The sequence below is a fragment of the Hoplias malabaricus genome, chromosome 16 (genome assembly GCF_029633855.1).
Source record: "Hoplias malabaricus isolate fHopMal1 chromosome 16, fHopMal1.hap1, whole genome shotgun sequence".
NCBI lineage: Eukaryota > Metazoa > Chordata > Actinopteri > Characiformes > Erythrinidae > Hoplias > Hoplias malabaricus.
Genome location: NC_089815.1, coordinates 11,817,260 through 11,844,936, shown reverse-complemented (window position 1 = coordinate 11,844,936; position 27,677 = coordinate 11,817,260). Strand labels below are relative to the sequence as shown.

The 27,677-nt window shown below is 37.6% G+C and overlaps 1 protein-coding gene across 1 annotated transcript in view; it reads left to right on the top strand.

The window, feature by feature from the left end:
• Positions 1–790: 790 nt before the first annotated feature.
• The window catches only part of rorab (RAR-related orphan receptor A, paralog b), a 70,542-nt gene continuing 43,655 nt past the window's right edge, over positions 791–27,677 (top strand). Inside the window, exon 1 of the mRNA XM_066648298.1 lies at positions 791–1,054. Within this exon, the coding sequence (XP_066504395.1) occupies positions 901–1,054 (154 nt within the window). The 5' untranslated portion in view covers positions 791–900. The remainder of the gene's footprint in view (positions 1,055–27,677) is intronic.

Here is a 27,677-nt window from a genome sequence, read left to right as displayed (position 1 = left end):
TTTACAGACCTTACAGAAATATCCGTTACTATATGCGATTAAACTTATGTAATTGAGGTAATTTCATAATTAAACAGAAAATTTCCTTAAACTCATTTATGTCACTGTGAGGTTAGAACTGTGCCAAAAAACGATTGGACCAGCTTGTTCCAAAATCCACACTCATGGCATTACAAACTATTTGTGTACAATTTATTGTTAAGATTGCAGCGGTTCCGGAAGGTATCACGTTTTTGGGACATAACTGCTCCTGACTTTTTCAAGACAGGTGTAAAGCATCACCAGCGTGGAACACAGAGATTCAGTGTGGTCTTCATGGATATGTGTAGTGTGGACTTACTGTGTGCTTTTGTGTGTGCTCTTGGACACTAAAAACACACCCTAAGGCGCACGATCGAACAAAACCTCCCCTCAGAACTCCCAAATGATAAAGCTGCTGAAATGTTCGATTCAGGCTTTGAATCGGTCCGCTCAATTCATTCCAGAGTCGGTTCATGAATTGCGTGTTTGTTTGTGCCTGTCACTATTTTTTTAAACCTTCTCATATATTCTGTCCTCTTCTACTCAAACCTGAACATGAACACAAGCATAAAAAATAAAGCACAAAACACAACCAAAAACATTTGTTCTAAAATAATATACGAAGCAATAATACACCCCAGCACTCAAAAACGCATTCCAAAATAACTTTACGTACTTAGTGCTCTTTTCTTTTTGCAAAAACAGCGAATGTTGAGTGAGAGAAAAATCGGAGTTAGTAGCGATAGTGGCAGCTCCACAGCGCCGTTTGTGGACGGATGAACCCCGCCCCGCCGCTCTCAGCGCCGCCGGGAGGAGCAGGAGCACTCGGTCAAAGACACAGCCTCGTACTGCGGGAATATTTGGCGTTAGCGCGGAAATATGGACGAGGGGCCGGAGCCCGTGACAGATCCGGCCAAAAGCGCTTCGAATGCGCCTTCCGAGGAGAAGACTTCCCCAGCAAAACCGGACACCGACACCGAGACAGAGCAGCATATACCGGCTCGGAAGCAGAGCTGCTCAAGCACCAACAAGGGTAAGTCCCGTGCGATCTTTCCTGAATTAACTAAATAACTGAGCTAAATCTGAAATTCTAGATATCATTAATATTGATGCGGTTTTTTGTAGAATGTCACACGAGCATATAGTTTTACCCATTTAGCCACAATAAACGATTACTCTTATTTTAAAAAAAGAAATGATTCAGTAAAGTTTTCTGGTTTTGGGGATTTTTGTGTTTTTACAGCTTGTGTGTCAACTGTTAACACGTAACGTTAGCCTATTATCCGCTTAAAGCCTAGTTTTATACTAACTACACTCGTTTACTTCAGTGCTGAAAATCTGTTTTGTTGATATATTGTAAATATCCCCAAAGATGTGATATTTGACCAGGGAATTGTGATTTTTTTGCCCCTAGTCATATTTCAAGCTGTCACTCAAAGGCGTTCGAGACTTAAAATGTCTTTAAACCTCTAGGCCTTCGTCTTTATAAACACACTTGAAACTAAGCGAAATCTCTGACATTCACACACATGCAACGTGAATGCAAATAGTTGCAATTGTATGCGAAAGCTTTCCCGTGACGTTCGCCCAGTTTCATTTATTTGTTTGTTTTGTGTTTACTTCTGCATGAGACACGCAGCCACGACTGGCGGACTGTCCAATATTTCGGACCATGGCTGAATAATATAAATTGTCATTTTAGCGCAGGGCTTCAGTTTCTACAGATATAAGGCAGACGTGTGCCCTCCCCCTCCCTCCTCTGAGTGTGTGCAGAGTTATGTAACAGGCTCGCTCTCGCTAACACACACTCACACAGTCATACACACACTCAAACATAGAGGCACACTTAGGGCCTTTTCAGCTTTCCACTCTTAAAGGAGCAATAAGTCATTTTTACCAACGACATGAAGCAAAATATTTATAAATGTTTTTTATTTATTTATTTATTTCGATAATTTGCATCTCATGGAGAATCAAACTGCTTTTTGGACCCTGAATTAAGCAACCTATACTCCACAGAGCAGGTCTCCCATATAGGGTGGTCATGGATAAAATGCCGACTATCTAATACATCCAGACCACTAGGTGTCAGTGTAATGGCAGTTTCACAAAGTGAGAAAAAATAATTGAACACAATATTGGCGATTACTATTATAATTGCTCCTTATCTGCAACATATTTCTTCAACAGTTGGCTTGATTATGTTTAGTTTCTTTCTACTCCCTCCCAATGACACATTCATGTCTCGTATTTATTACTTGAATGACACTTAAAGACTGAAATGAATATTTATCAAGTGGGCAAACAAGAAACAAATTTCAGCTTAATTATAAGTTCCTTAGTCATAACTCTGACATACAGTAGGTTTTTTTGTGAGAAAAATCATGAGTTTATTACAAATATCTGCATGTGTAGAATGCTTCTCACCAAATCAGATTGTGTCATCCGAAAACAACTATTAAGTAAATGACAATGAATGCAAATCTTGAATCTAGGATCTCTGCTGTTATGTAATGTGGAGAAAGAGGAAGAGAACTAGGGCTCTAGCCAGGAGTAGCTCACACAATTGTTACCTGCTAACCTATATCCTCCTGTGCTTTCTGTCACTTTAAGGCCACTTTAGGCTAAAGCTGATTTCAGAAACGTCATGAAATATATATAAGAAGTCATGTGTAAATCACACTTCTGTGGTGGATTGCCTCCTTCTGTTTAAAAGGAGGATAGATGCGTCTGGGTCAGTGACAGGATGTCCGTGTAATAACGTCTCACTGAAAATCAAGGCTAATTTCACTGTAGTGGTGCTCCTGAAGTCACCCCTCTGGACTAGTAATAGACACGCTTTGAGTGAGTCTCAGTGTCCAGGGATAAAGGGGTGTTACAGCATCCAATAAGGTGAGATATATTATGCTGACCCAAGTGACTTTTCGTAACATGCAGGGGTCTTAAGAACATGACTGTTTTCTTTGAATTGGTTTGATTGCCATAATGTAGGCCTGTCACAATAATTACACTATTGACTTATTGTACAACATATGTGGACATTTCCTCAATAATATGTCAACAAACACAAGTATACACAATGAGTGATGCTGAACTCATTATTATGTAGCATTATTATATATTATGTTATTATATTTTCATTATATCAGTGGCATAAAATGGTTTTAAATGACAATAATAATATACATCACAAATATTTCTGAGACCATGTATGGACCACAAGAAAGACTAATGTGACACGTCTACAGTAGTGCAAAAAATATATAAATTCTGATTGAGAAAAGATATATTTCTGATTTTGAGAAAATAACATTCTAAGAATATTCAGTCTATTTCTAGATAATTTTATCTTGAGGAAATGGCTGGCAGGTAAGTTACATTTTTTCTGAATGTAGCATTGAATTTCTGATGACTTATTTTATCTTATATTTTGTTACAGCAGTGTCCTTATGAGAAATATTAATTATGTTGAGTAGATTGAGGATTATTTCATATTGCAAGATTAATTTTTGCAGTCTAAGCGCAAATGCTCTGTGAGACACACAAACACAGACAGACAGAAGATTTTAGAGACAGCGATATGGACATGGGTAGGTCTATCTGATGAAGTGTTTAGTTACTTGATAAGGCATTCTCTAACTCTTGTGTACCCGTGGGGCCCATGTGGTCAGCAGGTGATGTTTCCATGACCAGTGCTTAAAATTACACTGCAGAAAACCAGAAAGTGTAATTACCTTAAATCAAGGCAATATAACATATATTTATTATGAGATTGTTGTAAGAATATAACAAAATTATTCTACCTATTTCTTGCAAATATATCATTTTGCATTGAATACGAACGTTTCTTTCTGCCTGAACCATAATTTGTAGCTTTGGTGGACCAAAGTTTGCTGGCAACATTTTATGCTGATTATGTAATGTTAATCTTTACAGTTGAACATTTACAGGCCACTGGCAGATCCAGATTTCTTTCCACATTCCTTTAACTGTAGATGAGCTTAATGATTTGTCTTTTTTTTCTCCTACTAATAATAAGCCTTGGCATGTACAAAGTAAAAATGAGCATCATGATACATACAATTAAGCTTAAAGAAAAACAGATGATCAGCTATTTAGCACGTAAAAAAATGTTACAAAAATTTGTAACAGAGCCCTGTGTCCAGACTGACATATTTCCCTGATTTTGCTAAAAAAAAAACGCCTGTTGAACTGGGAGGGGCAACACACACACACACACCACATGCACTCTTGTCATTACACTAGACTGGCTCAGATATAATCGGTGTCATTACATTCAGATTTCTTTTTTAGGCATCAATATATGAAGGCTCTTTTCATCTTGTTTAATAACAGAAATTTGGCAGGAAAGAGGTGGTGTGTAAATGTAATTGTTGTTCTGTATAGTCTATTCTATTTACGGTAGGTGCTTGGACATCTTAGCTGTTTTTAACCATTATTTATCCCTTTTAATCTTATATTTGGTGGTATGTTTAACAAGCTTTATAATCACTACACCACTGAGTGCTGCTGGAATCACTCTGTGCCCTAGGTATATTCAGGAATGTGATGTGATTTTATATATATATATATATATATATATATATATTTTGGACACATTACATTTTACAGATGCTCATATTGTACTGTATCTACATGCGGGAGTAGTTTGTAAAAAAGTCAAAAAAAAAAATTGTTCATGTCTCCTAGATTTTCTCAGGACAAATACCATCAGACACAAAAGGAGACCTGAGATATTTCTGGCCAAGATAAAAGTGATATTTATTTTTAGCATCAGAAAAAATGAGAAATGGTTTAATTCCTGTCTTTAGAGTGTGGACAAAATATTCTCTGGATTAACTTTTCCCAGCACTGTAGTGACACCAACATATGAATGTGCTGTATGTGTGTGTATCAGAGGCGATTGCTCTAAGACTGCAAGGGAAGCTCAGCTTCCCTTAAAATGTCAAAAAATAAGTGATCAAATATATTCTGTTGTGTGTACATGTCAGTGAATAAACATGCACTACAATGCGCTCAACTTTTGTTCAGAATCAGCTTCTTATCACTGGTAAAGACGCGGCTTTCCCGCAGCTTCACGGTCCTTTAAACAGTCCACAGAGTTCAATAGCGAAGCAGCGAAGTGCAGCAAACGAGACGAGTCAATGCTGGGTAAATGCTGGGCTTTGTCCCGCCCATCGGACGCTCAGCATCTCTGGGGGTCTATGGGGCAGTGGGCTGGCCCGGACGCTCAGCTTCTGCATGATGATTGGATGATCTGTCTGAGGCTGAATCCCTTTTTGATTGACAGCGAAATGAGCGAATCGGCGATCCTTTGGTGTAAAGATGTGTGGGAGCATTACATTTTCATTCTGTTCTGAGTTGAACCAGACTTTCTTAAACCTCTTAGCGGCATTTTCTTTGTTAAAAACGACTAGTGACAAATCGAGCTTCTGTTTCTGGTGGGGTTTTTTGTAGCTGCTTGTGTTTGGAAACTGACTTCTATCGCAGTTTCTGTCCAGCGGGTGCTGCTGAGCCCCTCCACCGTCACAAAGCACTCACAGGCGGACACACTTCACATGGGCCAAGGCCGTTTAAGCAGCCTAGCTCTGCTGACCATTGAGAGGACACTAGTCAAGTCCCTGGAAAAGACGCCTTGTTGGTACGACAGGGTCACAGATCATTTTCTTGAAAAGGATCGGAGGGTAGAATTTAAGTATAAATAAGCCAACACATTTTATGATGTAGGCCGAAATTGAGCCCCTCCTTGAAAGACCAGCATCCACCACTGGTGTGTATGTATTCTACTGTTAGTATACGTGCTAATATGAGTATTAGTCTGCTCCACAGCACAAGCATTGGTACACCAGAGCTCTGCTGTGTGGCTTCTCTGTTACTGGTGCCTGTGACAGGATTAGCCACCTGCTAATCATCACTGTTCCTTGCAGGCCATCCAGATGTAGTCATGCAGCTCCCTGATGCTTTGATGTTGGTTGATCCCACTGTAAGGGCCTTTATACAAGTGTTGAGACTCTCCCTAGAGGAAGACTCTCGTCTGGCTAGAGGTGCCATTAAAGGAATAGTCCCTCATACATGTTCAACCAGCTATTTCTCTGAAAAGGATTGTAGCTTACATTCGATGGCCACTGCTCGTGCTGCTTCAATACTGTTTAGTACTGCCTTAATGCAATGGTACATCAGATTCTAATACTGAATCTCCATCTTGGTTACGGGTGCCTGGTATGCTGAGTCACTGTAGCTGCCCTACTTGCAGTATCAGAGTCCAACAAGTATAACTTAGCATAGAATTAGCTATTTGCTAATCACTGCCATTTCCAGCATGCCAACTGGCCCTTTCTCGCGCTTAACCCCTGGTACACAGGACCTGTTGTACTAAGCAGTATTAATCACTATGCATTCTCATAGCCAATTTATGCTTCAGCCTTGAAAAAACTTGAAAAACATGTGAGCATTTATACTTATGTGTCACTGTGCAATTACACCTCAGAAACACTAGGGCTGAATCACAAATATATTCCTAAAACCTATATGTTGTAAACAATGTAGTAGTATTAGTTTTATAATCCGTTAAGTGCTCTAGGTAGGGATAGAGCTTGGACAGGGCATTGTTTACATACGGTGCCAGGAAAGAAACAAATACAACACTGGCCCCTTTTCCTGCCTGGTACATGCTCCTAGTAGAGGCGTTATATTTCCCTCAAGTTGTTCCACATTTTTATTCATTCCATGACGTCTAAAACTGAAGTCTGAGGTATTCTCCCGTGAATAGGTTGCTGTCTGGCAGTCTTTGTAGTGTGATGAAAACTTCCTTACTTAGCTCTACTCAGCTTAATGCAAGTTTGTCTGACAATGGACCAATCAAAGACATTGCAGTCTGCATCAACATGACACATAGTTACATTTCTGGAGAGGTGCGTATCAGGTTGCGGTGTAGGGTACAGCATTGGGTTTGGGGGACCTACGTATTTCCTATGCCGTAGATTTGACGCAGAAGCATAAATTAAACTGTATGCACTGGTGGATGGCCAATACAATGTTGTTCCATACACTGCAGGCTGCTTGTTCACGTTCCTCAAATGACACCCTCCACTCTTCTGTATCTGCCACAGGGATGCAGACCCTGGCAAAACTGGGCTAGATCACCTAGCATTGGAATCTCTAACCTAATGTCATGAGTTGACTCCAAATTTTCTACTATATTTTGATGCTTTTGTTGCATCTGTGGTGGTGCCAATTGGGGCGCTTCTCTCAGAGCCCCGTTGCCTGAGTGCAGGAATACAGATGAAGTGAGAACAAGGATGCTCAACAATGAGATGTAATTTGGCAGGCTGCTCATTCCTTTCTGCTTATAACTCTCTAGAGCACTCAGGCCTCGGTGGAGAATTCGAATATCTTGTGGGGATTGCTGGATCTGGGTGTGCTATATGACCCAGGTTGGTTGGTAGCTTGTAGCTTTGCGCCTGCACAACCATATCCGAGTCTGGCTAGCACAATAACAGAGGTAAACTCTGTTCTAACTGGAGGTGCCATGGAAGAAATAGACCCTCACACATGTTTGACCAGCCTTTTCTCTGTTTACTACATGCTACCAGGGGTGGGGTGGGGGGGTTGATAGATGGGAGTTCACATCAATTTGTGATGCAGTGTTAATGGTTGAACAATTTCCTAAACCAGAGGTCTTCAAATCCAGGCCTTGGATTCAGGTTTGAGGCTGGGATTTTAAAATGGTCAGTCAGGTGCATTAGCATTTGCAGCTATAGCATCATACCAGCCAGACATTTTAAAATGCTGGCTCACCCTGGTTTCACGCATCCATTGCATGGGTTAATGGGCATTTCCTACTTTACACCTAGAAAAAGGTATTTCTGTTATGGGTTCTGCCCTACAGGCTTTGCCTGCCCTGAGGGTCTTTTATGATGTGCATGCAAATAGACCTGCTTTCGTTATGTCTTATTGGCTGAAGGTGATGATGCCCTAAGGAAAGCAGGCTTTTGGCTCTACAGTTACATGGAACAAAGGCATGTTGGTTTAGTCTCAGACCATCACTTTTTTCGATGAGGGCTGTGTTTGGTTTAAGCGTTTAGAGGTTAGGTACCTTAATCTACTTTGGCTGCACAGGTGGTTGCTCATGGGGAACTTCATGTATGACAGATTAAGAGGTGGCAGCTGGGGCTGTGGCTGGACACTATTCACCACAGATGTGCTTTTCAACATTTCCTGTCATATCCATTTTTCATTTATTACTAAAGCACTGCCCTGGTATGAAGCATAAAAATGGTTATATATGTCACTGTGGCTCTCTGCATCGTGGATGGCTGCCAGGGCTCCTAGTCGCTCCACATCAATGAGGAAGTTGAGTATGTGTGAATAGCTTATGTACCATTGGTTATGCACTGGGTCACATGGATGACTTGTATAGCACCGCCTTGGCAGTCATCCACTGTATACATAACCACAGTTATGTATGTTAATAACATTACACTGTGTATATTTACTGTGAAATTTATTGGACGTACCTGCTTTATTTATTGTCTATCAAACATTACATCATGTGGTAATATGCAACATAACTAGCAAAATTTTTAATTACTTCAAAACACAAAAACACTTTAAAACAACTCTCTTTTTTGCACATATGACAAAGATTCTCAGAGATTAAGTGTGCATTGTGGCTGAATATTGTCACATATGAGACAAGAGAAGGCAAGATTTGAAAATGTTAACTTTCTAGATCACACAGTCCTAGACAGAGACTAAGAGTTTAAGAGTGTCTCAAGTGTCTTTAGAAGTGTCTAATTGCTTTGGAATATTTCATTGTTTCCAGTATTATTTCTTAAAAAAAATAAATTCTAAATTATCCATTGTACCCTTGGAAACAAGTCACATGTCCTGCAAGTAAATGAAGACAGAAATAATATACTTATAATACTACATTTGATTTTTTAAATTGATTTCACCTGAGAAGTTATCATATTCAGATCCTGTCTTCAATGGCTTTTACGTGCTGTGATTTTTTTTACATTTTACATTATTCATATCACCCTACACAGTATGACAACCAGACTTCAAGACAAAATATTCTCATTTCTGCCTCTGCAGCTGGGACACACATACACACAGCTGGATGGGGGTGTGTTTTGTGGCACTGGTTGAACATTGCACTTTTCAGGAGTGATGTCAGACCCAGATGGCAAACAGAATTCAACTCCACTAAATCAACACTTTGAAATGAACAAAAGCCTTACTTATTTGGATTGTATGAGTTTATCATTCAGACATTTATAAACATTGTTTTACACATATTCTCAGTGTCATATCTCACATTTGGACAGCAATAATAAGACCACTGAACAGAAAAACTATTTATGTATATGAAGTAATGCATTATACCTGTAGCTGTCATAAACAGTTGCAGATTCATGCCACTGCCCTTAATGGCAGTGAACTCTTTCAGCTGCATAATGCACCCTGCCATGCTGCAGTTATTGTTCAGGACTGGATGGAGGAACATTAAAAAAATTCCCTCCAAATTCCCCAGATCTCAATCTAATCAAGCATAAATGGGAAGAAACACGTCTGATTCATGGAGGCCCCACTTTGTCTTTGAGGCAGATACTACAGGACACCTTCCAGTGTTTCTTCAAGAATTTTTTTTAGCAGCGGTGGCAGGCACCCTCAACTCCCCCCCTCCCATACACAGCGCCGCCCCGCCCTCCCATACACAGCCCCACCCTGCCCTCCCATACACAGCCCCACCCTCAAGCAGATTAATTAAAAAGCAAAGAAAAATATATACACTAGACAATAACTTTAAACAATATTTATTTTCATAAATTCAGCCACATAGACTGCAGCCTGGCTTAAAGCACTACATTTTCTGTGATTTCTTTTAAAAAATATCATAGGGAAACTTGGCTAGAGTATATTATCAAGTTGTTATTATTACTAGTTAAAATTACAAGTTAAAATACTAGTAATTCTTTGTGTAAGTAGGAATAAAAACAATACAAATTAGTGTAGTATACATGACAAACTGGATAGAGGAATCTTTTTACTTTATTATAATTATCTCAGTGTAGTTTTGATGATTGCTGAATTAAAATCTCTTAATTTACTAAATAAATGTTGGTGTCAAATTTGGTCATATGATTAATCCGTGTTAAAAATGAACACATTAGCCTTGACAGCACTATTTTAAAGCTTATATGTAGAATCTAAACATGCTTCATTCATTAGGCAGTATATTCATTTTTTCAGTAGTTTTCTCCTCCATTTCTCCCTCTCATTCTCTCTCTTGCCAAGTATGTAAAGATTGAAGCAGTGTGGTAGGCACAGTTCTTCAACTTCCTGTATTCCTCACTCCTCAATAAAAGCCCTCTGCTTTTGTAATTGGGGTTTCGTGTAATTATTTACCGCAAAATACGCGTAGCGTAAACACTGCCTTCAGAGATCTTGTGAAGGCCACACCCCAATGACATATAGTTGCTTTGGCATGTGGGGACTTACACAATATTAGGCAGGTTGTTTTAATGTTATGGCTGATCAGGGTGTACTAAAACAAAGATCCACCCAGGAATTATAACATTTCATGATGTTTTATCAAAGTAACTGGAGACCTACTCAAGAACAGATATTATCTATAGTGACAGCTCTACTTTTGTTAAATAAAGTACAGATTTTCCAAATTTTTAACATATGTTTTTTCATTCTTCACTATATTTGGCTGGGTTTCTTGACTGCTTGGCACACTGTATATGCTTTTAATTAATACAGAGCTGAAATTTAAGCCTTTGCTAATAAGAAACATACAATGATCAACCATAACTTTATCTTCTAAGCTTTTTAAGTCACAAGTTCCAAAGGGAAATGTTCACAAAAATATTCTCATCTACAAAAATGGGGCACGATTAGCACAAACTGTACAGCAACAGATGAGCTACTCTCTTTGACTTTATATCTACAAGGTGGACAAACAAGGCAAGTCTGTCTAACAGAGTGGATACAGTATTTAAAAACTCCAGCCGTACTGCTGTGTCTAATCCACTCATAACAGCACCACACACATTAAAACACTACCACATCAGTGTCACTGCAGTGCTAATAATGATCGACCACCAAATCAAACCTTCTCTGTGGTTGTCCTGTGGGGTTCCTGTCCATTTGAAGGACATGGTGAAAGGGGCCAAATAAAGTATACAGAGCAACAGATGGACTACAGTTTGTAACTGTAGAACTACATTGAGCTCCTGTGTGGTCGGTGGACTTGAGAGATGGAGTTTTACAAAACCCAGAGGAAGAGACGACGACTGCCTCTTTGCCACAGGGGGCATAAAAGATCCCATGGTGTAGCACAATAAGGAGAAAACTACAGCTAAAATTTGCTAGCCACATTAGCAGTTTCATCATAGGGTCTAATGGAAAACAGTTAGCACGTTAGATTCTAACGCGTTACTCTGCACTGTGATTGTGAGTTATTCGTATACAGATCATGTACAAGCTTCATTCATTCATCATTCATTCATTGTTTGTAACCGCTTATATCCAGTTCAGGGTCGTGATGGGTCCGGAGCCTACCTGGAATCTCTGGGCGCAAGGCAGGAACACACCCTGGAGGGGTTGCCAGTCCTTCACAGGGCGACACGCACTCACCTATGGACACTTTATTGTTGCCAATCCACCTGCTGTCAATCCAGTTTTTGGACTGTAAAAGCTTCAGGAATTGTTTATTTCATTTTTGTGTTTTGTTTAACGTGTAAGAGACTACAGATACAAGCCACGTATTCTTTTGTCTCTGTCTTTTCCCCCTGGGTACAAGATAAATAATCTGATTCCACTGACTCTTGAGAGTCTAACAGATTTTTGTGCGGTAAGGTTTTATCATGACTGTCTGCCTAAATACTACTTCTGTTTTGATTTGAAGTTTAAAAACAGTTGTTCTCCTTGTCTGAATGTATGAGAGAGGTTTCCATGCTGCAGTGAAGCCGAGGCCAAATCCCATATTTCTCCCTACACACTTTATAGGGCACAGTGCTCTCACATAGTGTGTTGCATGTTGAAAAAGTTTTTTTAGTGGCTTATAAGGTTCAAGTTTCCCTGGCAAATTAGCATCTAATTACAGTCTGTATTATTAGTTGTATTTTCTGTGATGTGCACTATGTAGAATGTATGGTTGTATTCAGGACATGACCCACGCTGCTCAACTGACTGAACAGTGTATTTTTACCAACATGACATGGATAAATTAGTAGGGGTCCATACTCATATTACTTTAATTTGAACATTTTATTAAGGACTAAATGTGCTGACAGATACAAATTTAAAAGCAATTTAAACATTTAAACATAATCTTAGCTGCAAACCATAGATTAAAAAATAAATAAATAATATATGGCTGTGTCTCTAACCTTCCATGAAAAGATGGCACAGCATGTTCATATGCACATATTAAAGTGTAAAATAGTTAATAAATACATCTGATGTATATTTTCCTGAAGCTGGCGGTTTTTAAATAGTTAAAAACACAAGTGGCTGAGTGAAAATTCCGAGTAGGTCCCAGAACCATCATGAACCTGAACTGGATAAGTGGTTACAGAAAATATATATTATTTATAGTGCCAGCATAAAATTTTGGCACCCTTGCAAAACATAGGCTGTTATAAACATTCTTTATTTAAAATAATCTAAAAAATTAACTTAAATCATGAGTGGTCTTATATGGACAGTGATTAAAAGCTAAACCTGTATCGTACTGAAATGTGTTGACTCGACAGCACTGCCCTCATCCCATCTCTCTCTCTCTCTCTCTCTCTCTCTCTCTCTCTCTCTCTTTCTTTCTCTCACACTCCCTCTCTCTCTCTCTCTCACACACATGCACACAGGCCCAGGGGCGGCTCATTTACGCACTCCAGTCTTCTTCTCTGCTCATACATCAAATACCAAATACATATTTATAGCGCAGTGGTCATCAGTCTGTTTCTCTGGCTTCTTTCTGCTTGTCTGTTCTCGTTTGTTTCTGTAGCCATTTCTCAGTACTGTATTGGTCATTTCATCTTCATTTCACACATTCTAACTCTTAGGGTTTACATATGGCTTAGCAGAGAGATCTGTCCTTAAGCAAAACCTCTAAAATCTGTAAAGTGTATAAAAAGGAGGATATTTGAAGATGTTTTGCTTTACCTATTGCAAGGAGTATTATAGCCAGGGATACTTATCCTCATAAATATATAATTTATTGCATATATATGTGTAACTGAGAGGTATGCTGTGTGTAATATGACAGAAAATGTATCATCATAAATTTAATTTACAAGTTCCTTGTAAAACTGACAAAATGGCTCAGCAGCACTTTCAGAGCCCCTGAGTTTGACAGATCAAGCGTGAAATAAAAGTAAAATATCACTATATTGACCATGAACTGGATGGATTAAGCGGAAAAGATGATGATGATGATGATGACTTACTATGTTGATCATTTCTTCACAAGCGTACTCCATTTTAAATATCTAAAGTACAAAGACAACATTTTAAATGAAGCAAATTAATTGAATTGTATTTAATGAACTGAAACTGTAAGTTTATTGAAAATTATTTGCTCATATTGAATTTGATGCCAGCAGCCAAATGTAATGAAATATAATGTAATAAAGATTGATTCCAGGTCTTTTTTTTTTTTTTTTTTTTTTTTTTTTTTTTTTAAGTATTTCTCTCACTTCATCTCTCATAAATATAAAGCTGCTGATGCGTTCAAATAATGAACAAAACATTAAAATACCTAGTTTTCTTGGATAATGACAATACAGGGAACAGGCCATAGGGCTTTTATATGTCCTCTCATGTGTACTCCTCCTGTGACAGTGAAAATATATATTATGTGGCTATTGTGGATAGCCTATTTATCTTCTTTGACAGTGTCAAAGTGGTTAGGCTGGTGTTTCTTGTTTAGTCAGCTTTCAGCAGCTCACATATGGGATATGCATTATCGTACTGTAATTTGTTTGAATTTGTTGAATATCAGGAGAGGATTTAGACAACGTGAAGACAAGTTAAAGTTGCAAGATTCTGATTGTCCACATAAGAGGACCAGCCAGGAAAGAGTACCATGGACACAGATTTTTTAAATATAAAAAACTCCAGCAACACTGCTGTATCTGATCCACTCATACCAGCGCAACACACACTAACACACCACCACATCAATGTCACTGTAGTGCTGTGACAGCAGTGAGGCAACAAATCAGCTACTCTCTGTGATTTTACCTCTACTAGGAGGACTAACGCGGTAGGTGTGTCTACTAGAGTGGACAGTGAGTTGTCACAGTGTTTAAAAACTCCAGCAGCATTGCTGTGTCTCATCAACTCATAACAGCACAACCCATATTAACACACCACTACATCAATGTCACTGAGAATGATCAACCACCCAAATCATACCGGGTACTGTGGGGATCCTGGCCATTGAAGAACAATGTGAAAGGGAACAAACAATTTAGGCAGAGCAACAGGTGGACTACAATCTGTAATTGTAGAACTACAAAGTACTGCTGTCTGGTCAGTGGAGCTGAGAGAATGGACTGTGGATGTAAAAACAAGGAGGTTGGTCATAATGTTATGGTTGATTGGTGTGTGTGTGTGTGTATATATTGTTTAATTTATTAAAGTTCCTCATGAACCAGAACCAAATCTGAGAACTATGGAGATACCCTGGGAACCCATAAGCATATTCACCTCAGAAAGAAAAACAGGATCCAAACTTTCTTTCATTTGTCAGTGATCAGAAAACACTAAAGTATTTCTGTTACTGCATATGATGGAATATAGATTGCTCTTGCATATCACTGCATAGGGAAGCAACACTAACATTCCACAAAGGGTGTGGCTTCCTAAAGGCCATTGTTTGGGTGGGGGGGGGGTTGTTAGGGATACCTATGTTGTGGCCAATATTTGATAAAATCCAAGCTATATTGAATTAATTTGTTTTGAATTTAATCATTTTCAAATAAACAATAACTAATTTATCATCTCAGTTTTTGGCAATATATACAAACTCTATTCCTAGAGAAATAGGGAATTTTGTAAGCTAATAACAAGCTAATATCTGTGATGTATTAATTCTCTTGAACCTTTATTTTAACAGACAAATGTACAAAGATAATATTTCACATTTTCGCTGACCAATGTCTGTTTTGTAACTATTAACAAATTGTGAATTTGATGACTGTAAGACACTCAAACGGGACAGGGGAAAATAAGCACAGTTTTGAAAAATTCCACCATTAAGCATGTGGATATAAAGGGTATAATAGCATCATTCACCAAAGGCTTAGTCTTTGAAAGAAACAATAGGTTATTGCTCATCACTTTATGCCAAACTTCATGAGAGAATCTTCAAATAGTTTAACTGGACATTTTGTAACCTACAATTGCAAGGAATGTAGGTTTTTCTCATCTACCATTCTAAATATTGTGAAATGTTTCAGCATATCTTGAGAAATACCAGTCCATATAGGATGAGGCTAGATAAAAATTTTGAATGAGTTTGACCTTCAATGTGATTGACATGCGTATGTGAGAAATTTACATTGATGTAGAGGTGAACATGTGGTTTTTAGAGAGATGTTTGCTGCTATTCTGTGAGACAGGAAGACAATGACAGGTCTCATTCTATACATGCTTGTCTTCAGAGAGGAGACCACAAGACTGTGGAAGTCTTGTATCAAGCCAGAAGAGCAAAAATTCCTCTTGCAAATCTTTAACAATTGGTATCCTCAGCTCCCAAATGATTAAACAGTGTTATTAAAAATAAAGGTAATGTAACACAGTGGTAAACATACCTCAGTCCCAAATGAATGGGGTGCGTTGCAATCGTCAATTTCTAAAAGTGTTTATATTTACAAAATTCAATCAGGTTGTTCAGTGAAAAAAAAAAAGGAATTCTTTTCTATGCCATTTTTTTTAGTTTATTTTTATTTTACAAAATGTCCCAACTTTTTGGAATTGGGGTTTGTGGGGTTTGTATATAGTCTGTGAAGTGTACGGATAGATAAATCAATATTGATAATCAATATCAATGCTTTTGTTCATGGATCATCTCTTTCTCTCTCTCTCACTCACACACACACACACACACACACCATGGATCCTTCCTTCTTTATGTATGTAAATGTTTAGCTTGTAGGACAGGAAATGGCAGTTGCATTTGTACTTAATACAGCATATGTGTTCTGCTTTGCATAATATTACATGAGAAATTTTTTCATTGTGTGTGCATGTCTAGCCCAAATCTAAACACTAACAGGCAGTTACCATGACATCACTTAAACAGTGCCATGTGTTTTTGTGATGTGTTAACTCTCTCTAATGTAGATGCTTTCTATTTTTCTTAACTTTTTACCTAGTGTCCTGAAGTTTTAGGGACTGGGATTGTATTTAAATTCTTGGTGGTTGTGCTTTTGGTTCTAAACGGTAACTTTGGCTTGTTGCGAGACAGAGATACAGAGAGAGGGAGTGTGAAGGAGAAGTGCAGTGAAGACAGGCAGTTACTGCCGTTCAGGGAAATCAGCTTGCAGAGGCTGGAAAAAGTGGAATTTCAAAACAGAGATGACTTCCATTACTCAGCTTGACTTTTCCATCCAACTCAGCCCCTATCCGTTTGAGATTTATGCAAGTGGAGCCGCTTGTGTTTTTTCCAGACTTTGCTGTGTATTAATGCCATCTTTAACTCCCAAACTTTTAGATTGATCATAAAAGTCCCTTAAAATATTATTCAGTGGCTCTGGCAAATCAGATAGCATTGTTTTGATGTGGTGTACTGGTAGGTTCTTGAATGTGTTCATAAATGTGTGTGTGCATGCATGTATGTGTAATGATGCACCAATCAGCAAATTTTTAAGGGACTGTCATAGTGGAATAACATTTGAAACTCTCTCTCCCTCTGATTAATAATAATAAAAGCCTAATTTGCTAAAGCTGTACATGTTGGTTTGTATGAGTGTCAGGACCGGTCGGACTGATGGAGGTGGATGCAAATGCAAATAACACAAACTTTATTTAAACAAAAGATAACAAAACAGATAGACTTGGATAACATGACAGGATACTTGGACAAAAAAACCTAGACAGGGATACTAATACATAGAGGTATAGACAGGGATAATCATACAACAAACTGACAGAGGAAGACCCAGACAGAAAGAGACTTGGACAGATTGAGACTTTACAGGAAGAGCTAAATTACATTTATTATTGAGACTTTACAGAGGGAACTAAAGACAGAGAGAGCTAAATAGACTAACCTTGAGAGAGCTTAACAGAGACCTGAACAGGGAGAGCTAATAGACTAGAGACAGAAACCACACAAGTACACAAAGCAGAGGAAAGGAAACACTAACAGACCAGAGAAACAGACTAGAGAGACACAAAATGACTTGACAGGGATGAGGAACAGATGAGACAAACTGACTGGAGAAAGAAGAGCAAAACAAATGTCCAACAAAGAGGCACTAAGACAAGCGAACTTAAATGCACAGCACAGACAAGGAACACCTGGGACAGATAACAAGAGGGCAGGATTACAAATGAGACACAGACAAGGAGGTGGAACTAAGGTGGGACTAGGGCAGAGACAGGAACAATAACAAACAGAACCATGTGCATCTTGCACATGGATAAATGAAAAAAACAGGATAGAAGACACAGGGTTAAAGAAAATTATATTGTAATTGAATAATAAATGATTATTAATATGTGCATGTAGGAAACAAATAAATGAAGGAAACTGGTAAGAATGAAGGGCAGGAGTAAACTGAGCACTAGAACAGAATCTATCTCTGCTTGTATGCATACAGTCTCCTTATAAGGAGATCAACTGCATCAATTCTTTTTTTTTTCTTTTAGAGTTTCACACTTGATGTAACTTTATGTAGTGTATGTGTGTGTGTGTTTTAAGGCTCAAATAGCACTTTTCAAGCTTAGACTACTTGTTGGAGTTTCTGAGTTATTTTTCATATATTAATTCTCATCTGTGATAAACATAAATTGACATGTTTTGTTTCAGGTTTTAATGTTTTGTTCAATAAACCTGTAACCACTTATGTGTTCTAATAAAAAAACAAAGCTTCTGAATAAGCAAGGAAAAAATAGTAGCATGACAAATGAATATTTAAATATTCAAATTCTTCAGGCCACCTCTATTCAAATACATTCATCACAAAAACAACCTTATGTGATGTTCTGGACACGTTTCTGTTCATTGTAACAAACCTAATGTAAATGTGGAGGAAGCCGAAGGGTAATTGGAACAATGCTGCACCCACTCAAATTTCAGAATTGTGTTTCTTTTTTCTTTTTTTTTCTCATTCTGATTTTTATTCTCAAAAAGCTGCTAATCTTTTCAAATACAGACGTGAATCATATCTTGTCACTTCCTGTGATCTGTTTTGAAGATGCTAAACACGGACTCACTGCAAGGCTAGAGCTCCCTGGATATAAATGAATGTTTTGTAGACACTTGGCTATGTATAGTGACAATAAATATGACTGTAGCAGAACAGATTTTCCATTTAAGGACCCGTTGTGTGTTTTTAAGGTATTTTAAGGGGCTGCCTTTTAGTTGAATACCTGATCAATTTTGTAGTGAGGTGCATTTTCTACATCAAATGTACATCAAATATTCATTTTGTCATAAAATAATGTTTTGTGTATTTAGTTGTTTGATATAATTTGTCTTCTAGGGTCTTAGAGTTTGGTTCCCTTGGTCTGGACCAAGCAAGAAAATAGATTGTTAGTTCACACTGACACCTTCTCTCTGTGAATCTCACAGTCTGTGAGCCTGTCATCAGAAACTCCAGTGGAATGGTATGTTTCAGTGGAATGTTGTTTGTTGTACCTGACTGAAGATTCATTTGTAAGTTTTTATTCAATGTTTGAATTACCACAGAACACTTGGCAGTAATGCAGTTTGCTGTCTTCTGAATTCCATCTTAAGTCATCTGAATAAGCAAAATATGTCAATATTATCCACATATGGAACACAAATAGAGCATCTTGGTTCCTCATCTTGGTTGCTTTTTAATGTTTGGAGAGCTCCCTTTTGTCTAAAAACTCCAGATGCCTTTGCCCTGCCATGAGCAGAGAGAGAAAGAGAGAATGCCTAGGATACCGGACAGTGAGTTAGTTTTCTTACCCATTTACTGACACCAGGGATTTTTAAACACATTAGAGCTTTTTTGAGCATGCAAAACAGACTGGAGACCTAGCAAATGGTGAGGAAACAACTACACCCTGGCTTGTTTTCATGAACCAAAAGGCCAATTTATACTTGTCGTTGACTCGATGCAGAGTTTATGCCGTAGGCTATGCGATTGTGACTGTTTAAACTTCTGCGTTGGGGTCTGCAATTACACCGTCACACAAGAGGGCTGAATCTTATGAAATATCTTCATCTATACGGTGTAGTACACAGTGTAGGGGTGCAGTAGAATTACTTTTATAAATCTTTAAAGTGCACTATTTAGGGAGTAGGTCGTTGTTTGGGACAGGGCAGAGTTTACATGAGATGCCAGGAAACAAATACAAAGCCGGCACATTTTTCCCACACTCGCGTTTCTCGTTGAGTTATTTTTTTTTTCCGGGCATGTCCTTTTTTCCTGTTCAACATTTGCTGCTTTCGGTGGTCCCTATAGTGTGGAGGTGAGGAGTTCATTTTTCTGTACTTCTTCGGTTCGATATAAACAATGTCCGTCTGACTACATTTACATTTCTGTAGAGATGCGCGTCAGGCTACGTATGCCTTCATATGTTGATGTGTTGTATAAATTGGGCTAATCTGAAAAGTCTGAACACACCCTTAAAAGAGCACTAAGTAAGGTTTGGTATTTTTGCACCTAAGCTCCTCCTACAGTTGCAGAGTGTAATGTTTAACACTTTTACTACACTGCTCTGTAATTATGGAGAAGGGAGAAGGGGTGGTTTTCTACCCTCCTCCAAAAGTTATATATTTCTAGTTACAGTTTTTATGGAATTTCATGGCATTCAGAACACCTAGTTGTAATGTTCCAAACAATTATTATAGCACTTTGTTTTAAACAAAACTTAGTATCAGAATCACAGTTTCAAAAACATGCTTTTTAAAATAATTTTATTAAAAAAGAAATAAAATACATATATAATCCACAAAAAAATACATTAAAATTACGTTTAAAACAAAACACACACAAAGTAAGTTAGTAGTGCTAGTAGTGTTAGTCTTTTAGTTACTCAAAAGACGCAAAAATGTATTTTCTAACCAAAACAAATTTGTCCAAAACCTGTTGAATTTGGACTGCTTCTTAAAAGCAAACATAAAAGGTTCTCGCAGTAGCCGCCTTTTTTCTTCATTGATTCCTGTATACTTCTTTTAAAGCTTTTAATCGCATTTCACTGTTTAAGAATATGACTAGTGGCAAAGCCACCCTCTCTGGAGGGATCTCTTTACGCACCACTCTGACATTTCAAGTATGTTCTGGATGAAGGGATCCACCATTGCAGGATAGAGTAGTGCCTGAAAAAACAACCAAAACCAAATCTCAGTAGACACAGTAGATTATAAATCATGAAAATTTTCCACAAAGTTCTGTAATTTTTTTTTTTTCTGACCAAGTCAACTGTCCATTTTGCCGTATCCATATATGGAGGAGGGTCTCTGCATCAGGTTAATAAACTAAATACAGTGAGAAGCAAAGGTAAATAAATAAAATTCTTACTTCCATTGTTAACAGACATTTGTCGGGAACAACACTGCGATGTGTGTCCATACATATAAATAAATCCACCAGAGAGTCCCTGAACTTGGTGGAAACGGTAAGTAATACAGGTGCTGGTCATAAAATTAGAATATCAAGAAAGTTTATTTATTTTAGTAATTTCATTCAAAAAGTGAAACTTGTATATTATACTCATTCATTATGCACAGACTGATATATTTCAATTGTTTATTTCTTTTAATTTGATTATTATAACTGACAACTAATGAAAACCCCAAATTCAGTATCTCAGAAAATTAGAATATTACTTAAGACCAATACAAAAAAATGATGTTTAGAAATGCTGGCCAACTGAAAAATATGAACATGTACAGCACTCCTTTTTTTAAAGCTCCTTTTGCTTGAATTACTGCAGCAGTGCGGCGTGGCATGGAGTCAATCAGTCTGTGGCACTGCTCAGATGTTATGAGAGCCCAGGTTGCTCTGATAGTGGCCTTCAGCTCTTCTGCATTGTTGGGTCTGGTGTATTGCATCTTCCTCTTCACAATACCCCATAGATTTTCTACAGGGTTAAGGTCAGGCGAGTTTGCTGGCCAATTAAGAACAGGGATACCATGGTCTTTAAACCAGGTACTGCTAGCTTTGGCATTGTGTGCAGGTGCCAGGTTCTTTTGGAAAATGAAATCTGCATCTCCATAAAGTTGATCAGCAGCAGGAAGCATGAAGTGATCAAAAACTTCCTGGTAGACGACTGCGTTGACCTTGGACCTCAGAAAACACAGTGGACCAACATTAGCAGATGACATGGCACCCCAAACCATCACTGACTGTGGAAACTTTACACTGGACCTCAAGCAACATGGATTCTGTTCCTCTCCTCTTTTCCTCCTGACTCTGGGACCTTGATTTCCAAAGGAAATGCAAAATTTACTTTCATCAGAGAACATAACTTTGGACCACTCAGCAGCAGTCCCGTCCTTTTTGGACAGTCTGTCTTGTTCAAGAGTGGCTTGACACAAGGAATGCGACAGCTGAAACCCATGTCTTGTATACGTCTGTGCGTGGTGTTTCTTGAAGCATTGACTCCAGCTGCAGTCCAGTCTTTATGAATCTCCCTCACATTTAAATGGGTTTTGCTTCACAATCCTCTCCAGGGTGTGGTTATCCCTATTGCTTGTACACTTTTTTTTCTACCACATCTTTCCCTTCCCTTTGCCTCTTTATTAATGTGCTTGGACACAGCTCTGTGAAAGGCCAGCCTCTTTAGACCTTCTGTGTCTTGCCCTCCTTGTGTAAGGTGTCAATGGTCAATCTTTTCCATGATTGTGTAGCCTACAGAACTAGACTGAGAGACCATTTAAAGGCCTTTGCAGGTGTTTTTAGTTAATTAGCAGATTAGAGTGCGGCACTAGGTGTCTTCAATATTGAACCTTTTCACAATATTCTACTTTTCTAAGATACTGAATTTGGGGTTTTCATTAGTTGTCAGTTATAATCATCAAATTAAAAGAAATAAACACTTGAAATATATCAGTCTGTGTGTAATAAATGAGTATTTTTTTGAAAAATACTTTTTGAATATTCTAATTTTATGACCAGCACTTGTATATCCTGTAATTATCTCAAAGAAGGTTCGATAACAATCAAAGAGCACTACTTGTAAAATATGGAAAATGACTCAGGATCCCACCCTCATTTAATCTGGTTTAAATAGGGCTTAAGTGCCTTATTCTACAAAGATGTTTAAACACCACAACAAATGCAGACTTCAGCATAAGGCTGAACAAATGGGTAGTGGTTAGCAATAGCTATAAGTGCTTAGAGAGGAGATGGTAGTTGGATTGCTGGTGGTGGAAAGCTGGCTTTGGTTGTAGTGAGTAATCTGACAGATGCAGCATCTGGATGGGAGGGAGCGGTGAGTGTGGCTTTATGTAAGATGAAGTTGATCCTTAGTGATTGGGATTACATAAACACTGCATTCAGACAGTATTATTTTCTCTCTCTCTCTCTCTATGTCTCCCGCTCTTGTTGTTCTTTACCATTTTATCTCCGTATCTCTCAAATGCAAACGTTTTGATTCACAAACTGCTTTATAGTGCTGGAGTTTAAATCCATTCATTCCACTGATTACATGCATTTATGAGCTAAAAGATCTGCTCAGTATTTCTGAGTTGATGTGACTGATTTGATGACTTATGTAATGTTACATTTGCTACCAATCACAACTATTGATAAATAACATTTTGTTATCAGTTTGCTTTTCTTTCCTTTCACTCTTTAATATTTTAAAAGACTGTCATATGAATTGTCTGGGGTGGGGTGTTTCTTTTACCTCCAACTGCCTACAGAGGGCAGTAGTTGGATCATTACATAATATTTCTTATGGACTTAGTACTTAGTAAGTACTTAGATTTTTTTTTTTCAATTTTTTTTGCAGGTTTCTATTTAGTTTACATTTAATAGTGGATTGTACACACACAGTGTAAGTGGTGTGTATGGAGACATGGTACTAAACTTGTTTTTGGCAGTAAGTGAATCACTACATAATGGTGTGCAATTAGGTACATATTATACTACATTATATTATATTACGTTATCAGTATTAAATCAGTAATAATTGCACATTCATTCATTCATTGTCTGTAAGCACTTGTGCAGTTCATGGCCACAGTGGGACTGGAGCCTACCCAGAATCACTGGGCGCAAGACAAGAACACACCCTAGAGGGGGCACTGGTCTTTCACAGTGTGACACATATGCACACACACACCTATGGGCACTTTGCAGTTGCCAATCCATCTACCAACGTGTGTGCTTTTTGACCAGCAGCACCCGGAGGAAACCCAGGTGGACATGGGAAGAACACACAGACAGTCCTTAAATTGAGACTTGAACCCACAACCTCCAGGTCCCTGGAGCTTGCCACCCGCACATTGCACATTTAAAAGTTAACGAATCTTTTGAATGATGGTGATATATACACATGCACACAGTGATAAGAAAGCATAATTAAATATAAACAAGTGGCTATCTTTCACTGCGCTCAACTGCTGTCTTAGCAGGGGGTAAAATATAAAATCATAGTGTTCAAATAAGGGTCATTTGTTTTCATTCCCTTTTCTTTTTCTTGTAGCACCCTCACCCCAGTCCAACCTCTGGCTTTACAATTCCTACATTGCCAGTGTATGAGATTTCATTAATCTCTGTGGAGGTTATTTCTCTCTCTCTCTCTCTCTCTCTCTCTCTCTCTCTCTCTCTCTCTCTCTCTCTCTTTCCTTCTTAAGCTCTCTCACTCTCTCTGTCTCCTTCCATTTCTCTTTGTTTCTCTTCTCCTTTCTCATTTCGCTCCATGCTCTCCTCACTCTCTCATGCTCTTTCTCTCTTTTTTTCCCCTGTCTCTCACTCTGACGTTCTCTCTAATTCTTCCCCCCCACACACACACATACTGCCATTGTTTTTCTCTATCTCTCAGCAGGGGGATTTGAAGCCCCTCATTAAGCCTGCAGGGGAGTATTAAAGTGTATTTCTAATTGCTGATTATAGAGCGGAAACTAGTTAAAAGCTTTCAACTCTTTGGTTGGTTTGTGTCTTATGACCTCTCACTGCAAAAGAACACAAAATTTAAAATCCTCTTACATTAAAGCAGAAATATAGCTGATATAATAATATTTCTTCATAGAAAATATATTTGAATGTTAGATAATTTTTTTCTTGTTTTGAGCATTATTCCTGGGAAAAATTAAAATCATCTGGGAATAGATACATGTTCTGTAAAAAAAGATATGCTCAATCAATAAAATCACTTTAAAAAATGTTGAATATAATATTATGCCAATCTCACAGTATTTAATTATTGAATCTATTTAAGATGATTCCATTTCAGAGATCATTTTTGTCCATGCTGTGCTCTCCTCTATTTGTCTGTTGTTGTGTTTTCCTGCATTGCTCCACTGACCTAGTTTGTCCTAATCTGTGTTCGGCACTGTAATGTGTGTGTGTGTGTGTGTGTGTGTGTGTGTGTGTGTGTGTGTGTGTGTATACGCGGGTGCATATATGCATATATTCATGTGCATGCTTGTGTGCGCGCATATGCATGTGCATGTGTGTGTGCGCGAGTGTGTGTGTGTGTGTACGTGGGTGCATATATGTGTATATTCATGTGCATGCGTGTGTGTGTGTTATGTAAACACAATCATCATCGGCTCTAAACACACGGCTGCTCCCTTAAGAAAAGATTGTTGGAAAAATACAAAAAATGGCAGAATTAAAGAGAATTAAACAGGGCATAACGCCTTTTGGAGATATTTATTTATAATATTGACATATCATAAGTAGTTTTGTCAGACAGTTAAAAGAATCAATAGTGTTTAATCCCAATTTAATATTAAGGGCATTTATTTATAAGGTATAAGAGCAGACTAAACAAGCTTCGTAAGAATGGATTTGAAACTTTTAGCAGTTTCTAGAATTGTCCTTTAGCACAAACGATAATTCATGTCTGCTGTTATAACACACTGAAGTATTGATAGGCACAAACTACAGCCTTCAAGCCCTCTCTGGGTTTTTCTGAGGCTCTTATTTTCTTGAAGTGAACTTTAAATGAAATTAAATTGTAGGAGCAGAAAGAGCTCAGATTTAATGCTATTAGCTGCCATTTAGTCTAGTTAAACAGTCAACTTTTGGGCTAATATCTCAGACAACATATCATGTATGTTATCATATTCACACATCTTGCTTTTAATATATATATATATATACACACACACACACACACACACAAAATGTAACTAAAGACAGAATGTAGTGATGTGCAAATCATATAAACCCTATACTTAATCTAAAATAGAACACAAAATACAATATTTCAAATATTGAAACTATATCATTTAATTTTTTTTAATATTTGCCCATTGTTAATTTGATACCAACAGCACATTGGGAAAATGTTGGGATCGTGGTAAAGTTGTGTAATGTTACAAACAACAAATAAATAAATTGATGAGGTTAACTTGCAACAGTGACTTGGCTTTAAACAGACAATACACATTCTCTAAATCAACATTTATAATGTTGTCTTTGTATTTTATTAAATAAAACATAGGATTTAAATGATTTGCAAATCATTGTATTATGTTTTGTGTACTATATACACATATAATCTAATTTGCTGTAAAGTCCATTGCTCATTTTCTTTACAAGATTCTTGTCTTTGTTTAATTCATTTAGTTTCCAAAAGTGTGTGTTAGTATGTAGGGTGGTCCTCCTCTCTCTGTCGCTTTGAGATGCTTGCCAACACCATCTAACATAACAGACCTGGGCAGGTAGAATTCCTCTCTCAGCATATTAAACTCCAGTGTTTTGTAAGCAGCAGTTTGAAAAATAGAGAAGACTGGATTCAGGGACCACAGGCCATTATAAATGGACCCAGAGGGAACATCCTCCAGCAATTAATGAAAATTAAAGCACCAACATACAGCATTTATAATCAGTATCCAAGCCCAATTAAACTTTGTTACTTGCGGACAACGTATTTATTCTTTAGGTCAAAACCAAAGAACCTTTTTTTGACCATTTTTGGAAGACATTTAAGTGCACACCTTTATCAGCTACAGTTTTACCACTCAAGACAGAGTGAAGAGGAGAGGAAATTTGGGTGTTTTAAGGCCTCGTCCATTATGGTAGTCACAATGAGGCAAAAGAAATAGTAGGCATAAAAAGGAAAAAGTGACCAGAAAGTGACCCTCCATCCCCAATTCCCCTCTCCCTCCAGCCATGAATAAAATAAATGTTTAAACTGATTTTTTTTTCAGTAATAGAAAACTGAGGTGCTTCTTCAGTTTAAAAGTCACAAATATATATATATATATTTTCCAACTCTCTTTGCCTTTACATATGCTTCTTTAATATTTAAGCTTTTCCTGACATTAGCATTGATGTTATGCAATAATTCATCCTGAAAACTAAAATATTTTTTGAGGCAAGTCTGGTATTTACTGCATGTGATTGTCTTTGTGGCCCTGCTTTCTGCTTGAACTTTAAATGTTCTGTTTATGAATTCTGAGCAGTTCTCTTTTTTTTTTGACATTTGAATCCTTAAATAGCACCTTTTGAAGAATAAAACCTGTTTATTTTCAGTGAACATAATAGAAGCCACTCATAAATTATTCTTGAAAATGAGGAGAAAGAGATTATTTTGCAGCTTCTCTCAGTCATTGGATTCTGTACTGAATTATTATATTCATATTATTATAGCATATTATAAAATAATATATCATAGTGGTCCTTTAGGTTTGCTTCTCACACACACAGAATACTTTTTCTTTTTGATAAATATAGTAACCTTGATTTAAATTGCAGTTATTTTCTACAAATTTATGTGAAGCATTTTTGTGTTGTGGCTGTGATGTCACACTACATGAGTGTTTAGTTGCTGTACCATCAGCTGATGAGTTGTGTTTTACTGCTTTTAATTTCCCAGTGTAATACTTTTGAAAACAACATTGTTGATATAATCCATATATGCAGATCTTGCAGTTTGGAAATTGCACCCTTGCTGACTGCAATTGCAAAATAAAAACTATTCATCTCTGAACTGAACATTCAATCCACAGCTGTTCAACTAAGAATTCCACAATTTCATGTGAAAAAAAATAAACCATATATTTAATTGAAAACAACACGTAGACAACATTTCTGATGTTGAAACTGATCACTTTTTAGGTTTTTTGATAAATGCCCATTTTAAGTTTGTTAGCAATACCTAGCAATACCTTCCAAAAAAAGTGGGACAGGGCAAAAAAGTCTAATGGTGTTGTTTAACGCTTCAAAGAACAAATTATGTTAACTGGCAACAGGTCAGTGTCCTGATTGTTTTTTTTTTAAAGGGCATCTCAGAAA